Below are 12,674 nucleotides of genomic sequence, written 5' to 3'. Positions count from 1 at the left end.
CATGTCTCTGAGAACAAAGAGTAAGTATGCGAGATAAAAAGAGCTTTGTTCAGAAAAAGGCTGTCTATAACTTTAAGTCATGTTAAGCATCTCAGAATCTCTTAGCTGTGAGGGACAGGAATGTCCATATGTGCAGCTGCAGCTCATAAACATGTATGAGCCTCAAAAATCCCAAGGCCATTTAAGATTTCAGTTTTACACATTCATAGTTACTTTTCAGGCATATAGGAATAAGCTCTATACGAGAAATGGAAACAGTTATCAGGAATTTTATTTAAACTGTTTCTAGTTCTCATTAATTTGAAAGTCATCATGTGACAAAGACACCATGCATGCATGTACATTACACGTGTGTGCTAAGTCATGTCTGACTCTTTTACGACCTCATGGACTGTAGTCTGCCAGGCTCCTCTGTCTATGGAATTTTTCAGGCAAGAACACCGCCGTGGGTTGCCCCTTCCTCTTCCAGGGGATCTTTCTAACTCAAGGATCGAACCCATGTCTCCTGCATCTCCTGCATCGGCAGGCGGATTCTCTATTACCATGCCACCTGGGAAGCCCAATACTGTTCATAAAGAGAATTTATTCAAATTATTTATTTCTACGCTATATATTTCCTATAACCATGACTAAAGATATTTCATAGAAGTACAATAAAGGATTCACCTACACAAGACAATATTTTGAAATAAGGCATTTTAAAGCCAATCTAGGCCTGAAAAATAACACACTGTGAAGCAGAATCACAATTCCAGGTGGGTTTTGTTTGTGTGTTTTTTATCGATATTGGCAGATGTGCGTGACTACAAGGGATGGACACCTGCAGTGCTATTTAAGCACTGGGGTCACAGCACCCGAGTTCCCAGCTGTAGATCAAAATCCACACTCACTCTACTGCAAACATTCAACAAGTTATCTGGAGAAGGTCCTCACTGGAAAGAATAAACTTTATTAAGTGATATCTCATCTGAAGTCTGATATTTTCCTACCTGATTTACATCAGGCCCACTATATATATGTGAAACAATTAGCATGTTTCCACTTGTAGTTTTTACATATATAGCAGAAAAAAAAAATGCTGGCCACATGATCTAAAGAGACAGAAACAACCTTCTAACTAGAAGAAATAAAAATAACTTTTCGCATTTTTAGGGATGATTTCCTATCTGACTGAAAAGGTCAGGCCACTCAAGGTGGCTCTTCTCTGGCTCTCTGTACGTCCCTTCCTCAACCACTGCCTGCTTCACTTACACCCTACTCACATGGCTGGCCTTCCTGCATCCCTGCAAGTCACTGTCCTCAAAGGTGTGGTGAGAGGCATTCTGCTAGTTTCCCTGGTAACCAATGAGCCAACATGAAGCTAATTCCCCTTATAAGGGGCTCCCCTTTTCCATGAAGCAAAGACTGTCCTGCCCTGTCTGCCACAGCTGGTGGGGTGCTGCTTCAGGACTTTGCTTCAGACATGTGAGTTCCCCCTTTCCACTGGCCCACTGACAGCTGTCACTGACTCCAGGCTCTTTCTTTGGTCTTGTGGCTGGGCAAGTGCAGGCTTTCCAGGCCTGAGAGTACAGCCCAACACTGACTTATACCAGACCCACAATTATCTACCATTACTATCTCATTCTATCTTTATAGTGTCTTTTGTGAACAGAATAAGATATCTAGCAACAGAATCATTCTGCTGCTGCTGCTGCTAAGTCGCTTCAGTCATGTCCGACTCTGTGCGACCCCATAGACGGCGGCCCACCAGGCTCCCCGGTCCCTGGGATTCTCCAGGCAAGAACACTGGAGTGGGTTGCCATTTCCTTCTCCAATGCATGAAAGTGAAAAGGCAAAGTGAAGTTGCTCAGTTGTGTCCGACTCTTAGCAACCCCATGGACTGCAGCCCACCAGGCTCCTCCATCCGTGGGATTTTCCAGGCAAGAGTGCTGGAGTGGGGTGCCATTGCCTTCTCTGCAGAATCATTCTAGAGGTGAAAAATTATAATCAAATGACCTGCAGGCCCCATAGTAAAATTACCTGTAAAGCCTGGGTAAGAATCCATATATTCAGATTGCCGGCTTAGTATTCTTGATAGGGATAGAGTAAAGGGACAAAGCAAGTGGTTAAATATTTAATCCCAGGAGGGGATTGTAAATAAGACCAAAGTGTGGGAGAGCCAGTAAGTTAATGATCATTTAACACAGCAGTTTTGCTTCACCACGAAACCAAACAGGATTCCTTAGCAGCAAAACCATGCAACAGACACATAACATGTGCCCCAAAATAATAAAATAACGGTGGAATGAGACCCACCTCCTGCCCAGTAAGCTCAGTAAGTTAATGATTTCTATGATGCGGTTCTCTATACACAGTAAAAACAAAAATATAAGGAAAAGGTGATATTACACTGAAACCTGAGATGATTTACCATACTTTAGCATATGTTAGCACCTTTTTGCTCATTTCCATTGCACGATGACAGTGCCAGTTTGACCACACAGGGACAAGAAAAATCCCCCACCCAACATGGAAGAGGAACTATAAGGAAGACGGGGGTCTTCTCCCTGTCTTCACTTTTCCTTAGATTATAAAACTGTAGCCCACTCGGTTCTTAGGCTGGCACCCTCCTGCCTGCCGGAAAATGCTGAAACCAACTTTCAAATACAAATCTATCAAAATTACAAAAAGAGAGATCTTTCCTCATAGATATTATGCAAACTGAAATCCTTATACTACACAGAGTGGTACAAGAGCTGTCCAATAACATTAAAACATTATTACCTACATACAGTTCACATTTATCATTAAATGGTAACAGATACATTTTTCTCCCTTTTTCCTCTCTCTCTCATCTGCTTTTTTTTTTACTTTTTCCTGCCTAGGGAATGTTAGTGGAGGGTTGAATTCAAGAAAAACAGCTTCCGTGGAGGACAAATACTGACAGATGATTCAGACTGCTTTTCTGTCACCATAATTCAAAAGCAAATGTTTCAACTCCCAGCATTTGTTGGAGCCTACCAAGTGCCAAAGCCTTGCTAAGTATTTTATATATGTACCTTGTGCAAAACTCCATATCATGAGATGCTAAAGGGCTCCCCCTTTAAAAATTCACATCCTTGCTGGTTTTAATAGTGGACGTTTTATTGCTAACCTTCCTATCCTTCATTTTTTCCCCATTTCTTCACACTATTACAAGCTAATCTTTAAGATGCAAAAGAAAAACTCTGATCTTTGGAAAACTATTAGAAAATAGCTGTCATCATAATAACCAATAAGTAGAATATAAATATCTTAGCCATAGATGGCTGACAAACATGTAGAATCTACTGCATAACTGATATAATACTTGCCTCTGGAGTTCCTAGTGCTTTCACAGCATTCAGATCAGATCCTGAGGAAAAAGTATTTTTTGCCCCACGGACAATGAGACCTTTCCCCTCTGTCCAATTTTCCAATTCAATCACTTTTTCCAGAAGTTGTAGCATCATAACACCTGTCAGAGAGGGGAGGGGGTATCACAGACACATAAAATATTGGACAAATAAAAATAATTTAGAAACTGTAAGGTGTCAAACAAGACTTTAAGATCACAAATTTTACAAATACTGAATGTCTATCAAATGCCCATAATGATGGTACTGAGTATATATGAAAAAGATAAGCATGACAGTCTCTCTGCTTTAAAAATTTACAATTTGTTAGTGATCTCTCTCTCTCTCCCCCTTAATTAAGAAACCACATAAATATGTGGTTAGGTAGGGAAAAAACGCTGGCCCTGAGTATGAGAGACATATACCAGTAGTTAAACTAATCTTATTGACTCTGTGAAATAAACATAAGAGATGAAATGGACCATGAAGAGTATCTGCTTGGGTGATCTTCAGGCAAGGACCTGACAGTTGTGAGTGTAGGGCTCATTCATCATCTCTCAACCTAACCCAACCCCATCACTCTAATCAAAGTAGCTCTGCTTGTATTAGTTTTAAACATGAGGCATCAAATTAATACTTGTTTCCATTTGGATGAAAAGCTTTACTGATATAAATCATAAAGTACAGCTATTCAGTAGTCAGTAAAAATTAGTAGCTAGCTACTCTAAAATCTCTACAACAGTCTTACCTTTCTAATTTAATTTTTTTCTAGGCTCATGTAAAAGTTGCCTTTTATTCTCTGAACCAATTGAAGGTATGGAGCTGCACTGTCCAATGAAGTAGCCACCACCCACATGAAGTCCCTGAGCACCTGAAATATGGCTAGTCTAAACTGAGATGTGCGGTAGTGTAAACAGTTTATGGTAGGAAAGAGCTCTCGACAGGAAGCCCCTTCTGCCTTGTCACTAACCTTAGGCCAGGCAACCCCATCCTCTACTCATCTCTGGCCTTAGGCACAACTATCAGATCTCTGGATGACACAATACATTGCCTAACCTGTTGGTTCTTTCCATAGATCAGAGAAGTAGAGATGAAGAATAAGTAACAGAGGACTAGATCTCTTCCCTAGCTGCTTCTTCAGAAATCTCAAGAACAAATCTGTGCAAACAAACTGAGTGAACGAGAGCATCTAAAGAAAAATCACAAGAAGTCAACAAGCCAGCACACAGTGTGGGATGGCAATGACTCAGACACCTTATCTCAGAGACTGAGATTATGTCCCCTTCTTCCTTTAAAACTTTCATGGCTCAACAGAATCTTCAGAGGTGGTTTTTGTGGGACACTGAGTCCACCATCTCCCCAAACTGCCAGCATTCTGACTAAAAGCAACTTTCTTTCCTAATAACACTTGTCTTGAATGCTGATTTTTGAGTAGCAAGCAGCCAGACCCAATTTGCTAACAGTAGTGTAAAATACACAGCAGATTTCAAAGACTTGGTATGAAAAAAAGAGGAAAATATCTCATTGATACTTTTTATATCAATCACAAGTTGCAATATTCTGAATACACTGATTAAACACAATATTATTAAAATTAATTTAACCCTTCTTTTTCCTTTTAAAAATAGGGCTACCAGAAAATTTTAAATGATATATATAGCTGACGCTTGTATCCTACATTATATTTCTATTCGTTAACATTAATAGCAAGAGATATTTCTGAATTCTGCTGAGTGTAAAGAAAAGTCATCTTATGTTTAAAGACTCATCATTGATAATTTACAAAGTTTACAGTCTATTGAATTATGTCTATAGTTATGATTATATAAAGACACATAAAACTTTATTGGGATATTTTTGAACCCAACATTTCAAATGCTACTACAAAATATAATTCACAACCCCCTCCTTCCATGAAGCATATAACTGATAAACAGAGACTGCCAAAATCACCTTGAAACATAAGTGCTGGGCAGTCAGCAAGGTTATTCATTGGCTTCTGTATTACATCATGGTAGAATAACACAAATTTGAGCTTTGGCAAAAAATTACAAATTATCCAGGTCCTGGACTTTGAGGTCTCTTAAATGTAAAATTCTTATATGCCAAGAGTGTTGCCTAGCAATACAAAGTATTTACCTGTATTTCAGAGTTAGAAAAGGGGCAGCAAATAGGCAAGTGCAGTGCTTTCACTGATTATTAGAATTACATGGTTAAAATGACAGTCTATTTTAGTTCACAAAAAAATTAAACTAATTTTTTTTTTCATTTTAGGCTTTTCTCTTTAGTTTTTAATCTTTGAAATATCCTTCCTTTTGTCTCCTAGTGACAGCTGAACACAAATGAAGTTATTAAGCACTTAAAATTTCCATGGAAAAAATAACCAAGCTCAATTTGATTAATTTTATCAACATCTGTATTCATATATTTTAAAAAAATTAAAATATACACAATTAGTAAAAAATGTTCTTAGTTCAAACAAGACAATGGTGACCACTCTCACCACTATTATTCAACAGAGTTCTAGAAGTACTTGCCACAGCAATCAGAGAAGAAAAAGAAATAAAAGGGATCCAGATTGGAAAAGAAATAGTAAAAATTCTTACTGCTTACAGACGACATGATACTATACATAGAAAATCCCAAAGATATTATCAGAAAATTACTAGAGTCAATCAGTGAATTTAGTAAAGTCACAGGATACAAAATCAATCAATACACAGAAATTATTTACATTCCTATATACTAACAATGAAAAATCAGAAAGAGAAATTAAGGAATCAATCCCATTTACCACTGCAACAAAAAGAATAAAATACCTAGGAATAAATCTACCTAAGGGAGACAAAACAGCTGTATACAGAAAACTATAAGACACTGATGAAAAAAATCAAAGACAACATAAACAGATGGAGAGAGATACCATGTTTTTGGATTGGAAGAGTCAATATTGTGAAAATGACTATACTACCCAAAGCAATCTACAGATTCAATGCATCCCTGTCAAAGTACCAATGGCATTTTCCACAGAACTAGAACAACAAAAAAAAATCTCACAATTTGTATGGAAACACAAAAGACCCTGAGTAGCCAAAACAGTCTTGAGAAAGAAGAATGGAGTTGGAGGAATCAACCTTCTTGATTTCAGACTACACTACAAAGCTATAGTCATCAAGACAGTATGGTACTGCCGCAAAAACAGAAATACAGACCAATGGAGCAAGATAGAAAGCTCAGAGATAAACCCACATACCTATGGGCACCTTATCTTTGACAAAGGAGGCAAGAATATACAACGGAGAAGACAGTCTCTTCAATAAGTGGTGGTGGGAAAACTGGACAGTCACATATGAAAGAATGAAATTAGAACACTTCCTAACACCCATACACAAAGATAAACTCAAAATGGATTAAAGAACTAAATATAAGACGAGAAACTATAAAACTCTTAAGAGGAAAACATAGGCAGAATACTCTTTGGCATAAATCATAGCAGGATCCTCTATGACCCATCTTCTAGATTAAGGGAAACAAACCAAAACAAACAAACAAGGGGGACCTTATAAAACTTAAAAGTTTTTGCACAGCAAAGGAAACTATAAACAAGGTATAAAGACAACCCTCAGAATGGGAGAAAATAACAGCTAATGAAACAACTAACATAGGATTAATCTCCAAAATAGATATGCATTTCATGCAGCTCAATACCAGAACAACAAACAACTGAATGAAACAGTGAGCAGAAGACCTAAACAGATATTTCTCCAAAGAAGATATACAGATAGCTAATAAACATATGAAAAGATGCTCAATGTCACTCATTATTAGAGAAATGCAAATCAAAACTATGAGGTACCACCTCACACAAGTCAGAATGGCCATCATCAAAAAACTACCAAAAAATAAATGTTAAGAGAGGGTGTGGAGAAAAGGAGAGCCTCTAGCACTGTTGGTGGGAATGTAAACTGGTACAGCCACTATGGGCACCGTATGGAGATCTCTTAAAAAACCAGGAATAAAACTACCATATCACCCAGCAATCGTACTACTGGGCATACACCCTGAGGAAACCAAAACTGAAAGAGACACAAGTACCCCAATGTCCACTGCAGCACTATTTACAAGAGCTAGGACGTGGAAGCAACCTCGATGTCCATCAACAGGCGAATGGATAAAGAAGATGTGGTGCATACATACGATGAAATATTACTCAGCCATAAAAAGGAATGCATCTGAGTCAGTTCAGTTCCAATGAGGTGGATGCCAGAGCCCAATATACAGAGTGAAGTTAAGTCAGGAGGAGAACAAGAAGTATTATATATTAACACATATACACGGAAGCTAGAACGATGGTACTGATGAACCTATTTGCAGGGCAACAAAGGAGACACAGACATAGAGAACAGACTTGTGGACACGGCGAGGGAAGGAGAAGCTGGGGTAAATTTAGAGAGGAGCATGGAAACAGATACACTACCATATGTAAAACAGACAGCCAGCGGGAATTTTCTGTATGATGCAGGGAGCTCAAACCAGTGCTCTGTGGCAACATAGAGGGGGTCAGGTGGGAGGTGGGAGGGGGGTTCAGGAGGAAGGGGCCATATGTATACCTATGGCTGACTGATGTATGGCAGAAACCAACACAATATTACAACATAGTTATCCTCCAATTAGAAATAAATAAATTTTAAAAATATTCCTGGTTCATGTGACAACTTTTCGTTTTTACATGTTCTACAAAGAGTACCATGACTTTCAAGGATTCTGTCTACAGAGTTTAAGAATAAAAATCACAAGATAGCAGGTTAGGTTTGGTTATCATTCTTTAACATAAGAAAGATCTCTATACCTGAGAAGGCGTTCATTTTGCTTGGATTGTTCAGAGTAAGAATGCCAATGCCATTGTTTTCCTTCTGAAGGTCAATGGATCCACCAGGAAACTGTTCAAGTTTTTTTTTCACTTCTTCTTCATGGAAGCCATGAGAAGTATTATAAAGTGACAATCCTATCTGATGTAGCAATTTTGTCTTTACAGGGTTAGGCGATGTCTTCAAAAGACTTCTTGCCATTTCTGGAAAAAAGAGAGAAGTATGCAGTAGTCTAGCTAAACAGACACTTTTCTAATATAATACATTAACGGTCTTTAGCGAGAGACCTTTCTGTTTACTGAAAGGACTTCCCTCCTTCTCAAAGCACCCTAAGTACCAGATTGCTTCCCTTCTCCCAGCTTCTCAAACCAAACAATTCACAAAGTACATTATCTCAGTACATCACTGGGAGATGATGACATAGCTACAGGACATTTACTGAGATCCAACACACTAGGAGGGTTAAGAAAGCTGTTGCTGTTCTGTAGTTTGCACCATCTCCTGCCTTCAGGGAGTCTTCTTCATGATGGCAGTTCTCCTAACTCTAAATCTAAGAAAAAATTCAGTCCAAAAGTCCCTTTGGAAACAACCTCGGGGCAGAAGTACAACAGAGCAGTATTCTTGGTATTATCCTTATCTTATGTAATGCTCTCACAGAAACAGCTGGAAGGAGTCCTGAGGAAAACAGGGAAAGAAATAGGAACACATACGTAAGGTTTCTGCATCCCCCAAAGTTCTGTCAACTCTTCTCATTTTATATATCTCATCTCCGAGTAATCACCTATTTGTTCAAATGCTTTTTTGTAAGTATTTTTGCTGACATAAATAATACACTCAGAAATGATACAAATCATAAGTTACAGTTCAATGAATTTTCACAAGGCAAATACATTCAAGTAAATAGCACTCAGATCAAGAAACAGAACATGAACCTTACAAGGTCCACCATTCATTGTGCCACTTTTTGGTCATGACTCCAAATAAGGATAACAACTATCTTGACTTCTTCAAGATTAGTTGGCCTACTATTGAACTTTATATAAATTGAAAAACATGGTATATCTTTTTTTGTCTGGTTTCAACTATGTTTGTGACACCTATTACTATTATCATGTGTAATGAGATTCTAAATAGTCCATTCTTTTCATTGTTGCATTTCATTATATGAATATACCACTACTCATCAATTCCAATGTAAATAGATATTAGGGTTGTTTCTGGGTTTTGGCATTACAAGTAGAGCTGCTGTGAACATTTTAGTATCTGTCTTTGGGTCAACACATATGCACTTCTGCTGGCTATATCTAAAAACAGAAGTAGTGGATACTGATTGTTAAACAGTGAAGAATTTTGCAAGTTGTTTTTTTTAAACCACTGGTAACTTGAAAATTGTAAGAAATAAAAAAACTTAAAATGGTCCATTTTCAAGGGTGCTGGCTTTGGGTGGAAAAATTACTACCAGCCAAAGTGGCCTAAAAGCTTACTGATGCAATAACCATAAGGGTTATAAAACTGGAAAGTCCAGGAAAACAAAGGGAGGGTGGAATGTTTAGGATTTTCATGGAGGCTCATTCTACTGGTGAATTCAAAACAGAAAACAGGAATGGGTGCACAGGAAAGGAAGAAACAAGATGTCAGGGAGGGGCAAGCCCATAAAGAGAGAGGGAACAAACCTAGGCAACATCCAGGAAGACTGTTCATCCCACAGTACTCAGCCAGGAAGGAACTTGGGGAAGGGCTTGCATGCTAGGGGATAAAATTGTTTTAATGACACTGGGTATGCCTGCCCACCAGACACCAGATCTTGCAAAACCGTCATTAAATCCTCTCTTCTAGCTGCACCTAGTGTCTCCAAGTTCATTCTTTCAGTCTGGGTCAGTGGGCTTTATGTCCAACAGAAATTACTCATGGTGAAAAGTATTAGCAAACTCTACATATCAATCTCTCCCTCTTATACTCACACACATCATACACATATTGCCATTTTCCAAGGACTGGCCATAATGATCATATCTGTTCATTTGTTCCACTTTAAGAGATACTGGCTAATAAGAGTTTTCATATCCACAGAGAGTGAACATTCCAGTTGCTCCACGATCTTATTAATCATTTGCTAATGTCTTTTTATTTCCTTTCTTTCCATTTTAAGTATTCTAGATAGTGGTACAGTCATTATGGTATCACTTTGCATTTCTATGATGTCTAATGAAGTGAAGCTCCATTTTCATATGCTAATTTGTTATTTGTATATCACATTTTGTAAAGTGCCTCTTCCAAGTTTTTTTTACCCATTTTTTCTATTTATTTACCTTTTATTCCAGCACAAGCTGGAATCAAGATTGCTGGGAGAAATATCAATAATCTCAGATACGCAGATGACACCACCCTTATGGCAGAAAGTGAAGAACTAAAGAGCTTCTTGATGAAAGTAAAAGAGGAGAGTGAAAAAGTTGGCTTGAAGCTCAACATTCAGAAAATGAAGATCATGACATCCGGTCCCATCACTTCATGGCAAATAGATGGGGAAACAGTGGAAACAGTGTCAGACTATTTTTTTGGGCTCCAAAATCACTGCAGATGGTGATTTCAGCCATGAAATTAAAAGACGCTTACTCCTTGGAAGGAAAGTTATGACCAACCTAGATAGTATATTCAAAAGCAGAGACATTACTTTGCCAACAAAGGTCCATCTAGTAAAGGCTATGGTTTTTCCAGTGGTCATGTATGGATGTGAGAGTTGGACTGTGAAGAAAGCTGAGCACCGAAGAATTGATGCTTTTAAACTGCGGTGTTAGAGAAGACTCTTAAGAGTCCCTTGACTGCAAGGAGATCCAACCAGTCCCTCCTAAAGGAGATCAGTCCTGGGTGTTCATTAGAAGGACTGATGTTGAAGCTGAAACTCTAATACTTTGGCCACCTGATGCGAAGAGCTGACTCATTTGAAAAGACTCTGATGCTGGGAAAGATTGAGGGCAGGAGGAGAAGGGATGACAGAGGATGAGAGGGTGGATGGCATCACCGACTCGATGGACATGAGTTGGTGATGGACAGGGAGGCCTGGGGTGCTGCAGCTCATCATCTTTTGTAAAGTGCCTCTTCCAAGTTGCAGAGAGTCGGACAAGACTGAGCAACTGCACTGCAATGAACTGAACTGAACCTTTTACTACTAACTTGTAGAAATTCTTTTATTCATTTGCCTATAGCTTTTTAAAATTCTTATGACAATAAATCCTGCATTTCCATCTCCACTGGAAATGCTATGCTTGTGTATTCCTAAATCAAACAAAAATCTACTTCCGTATTCCTCACCTCTAGATGTACCACGGGCTTCTCAAAATCAGTTTAAACCTGAACTCGCCCTACTAAAACCTGTAACTACTTTATTCCTTCCCTTAACTATCTGTAGTATCAACAACACAGACAGCCAGAGCAGAAAACCCAACCTCCTTCCCCTCCTTCATATCTCATGTGCAACCTACCTTTTTTATTTTCCCAATCCTTTGTTTCCCCTACAACAAAGTTCAAACCTTTGTCTCTGGATGAATACAATGGCCACCATTAGTTTCACACTAGTCCTTAAAATCAGAGCTATCTTTCTACTGTATGCTCCTAAAAGCACAAATCTACAAACACATTTTCAAAGAAACTGAAAAGATTTTAAATAGGGTGACTTCTCAGGACTTGAGCATGAACCTAAAAAATGAACATGAAGAAGAAATAAAGTGATAAAGGTTGATAAACTTAGGTCTATGGGAAATGGAAGGTGAAGTTCAAAAATATAATATTTTTACTAACTAAAATATGAAATAGCCATGAAAAAATAAAGGATTTTAGAGGCTTTCTAAATTATTGGCTAAATGTAAATATCAAGTTTTCTCAAGAGTCTCTTAGCTAGCAGAGAAAATCTACACTAAAAATTTCAGGAGTTGTTGAGAAATGACAAGCAATGGAGCTAGAAACAAATTAAATTAGCAAACAAAACTTTTCTCATGCCTATATACTATATACATATATATTAGGGGAACCACTGCCCAAAACCACCTACCCCGGCCAAGGTAGACAGTAACTACTTGCATGAGTTATCTTACAACAGGAGACCTTGGTAGGGAACATGGAAGCAGCTACCACCAACCAGAAGAACTCGGGAAAAGTCAAAAGGAGTGAGACACCAATTCATATGTCTTGCCAACCTCCCAGAATCCTTCTTGCTGGAATCCATCTTGGCTGAGCAATGTGCAGGCCACGAGGAAGGAACCTGAGTCAGAATGATTAGCCAGAGACAACCCAGAAACTAACTCTATTACCATAAAACCCAACACTGCAAGCCACATGGCAGAGCAGCTCTGGGTTTCCTTACCTTGCTGCTCTTCACCTGGGAGCCACTTCCCAATGAAGTGTCTTGCTTTGTCAACACGTTTATCTTCTGGAATAATTCATTTCTAAGTGTTAGACA

The 12,674-nt window shown here is 38.5% G+C and overlaps 1 protein-coding gene across 11 annotated transcripts in view; it reads right to left on the bottom strand.

Annotated features, from left to right (window-relative positions):
- Nucleotides 1–12,674, bottom strand: part of ECHDC1 (ethylmalonyl-CoA decarboxylase 1) — a 70,194-nt gene that overhangs the window by 38,993 nt on the left and 18,527 nt on the right. For 8 of the 11 annotated variants that reach the window (XM_042253199.2, XM_060419415.1, XM_004011133.6 and 5 more), the window contains 2 exons: nt 8,203–8,424; nt 3,333–3,475 (listed from right to left, as the gene is read on the bottom strand). In XM_042253199.2, coding sequence (XP_042109133.1) covers nt 3,333–3,475; nt 8,203–8,422 — 363 coding nt within the window. In that variant the 5' untranslated portion in view covers nt 8,423–8,424. Of the gene's footprint in view, nt 1–3,332; nt 3,476–8,202; nt 8,425–9,894; nt 9,968–12,674 lie in introns of all 11 variants that reach the window. The other 3 variants (XM_042253197.2, XM_060419413.1, XM_042253198.2) reach the window with 1 other exon arrangement.

This window comes from Ovis aries, chromosome 8 (assembly GCF_016772045.2).
Source record: "Ovis aries strain OAR_USU_Benz2616 breed Rambouillet chromosome 8, ARS-UI_Ramb_v3.0, whole genome shotgun sequence".
Lineage (NCBI taxonomy): Eukaryota > Metazoa > Chordata > Mammalia > Artiodactyla > Bovidae > Ovis > Ovis aries.
This window is presented reverse-complemented; position numbering and strand designations above follow the sequence as displayed.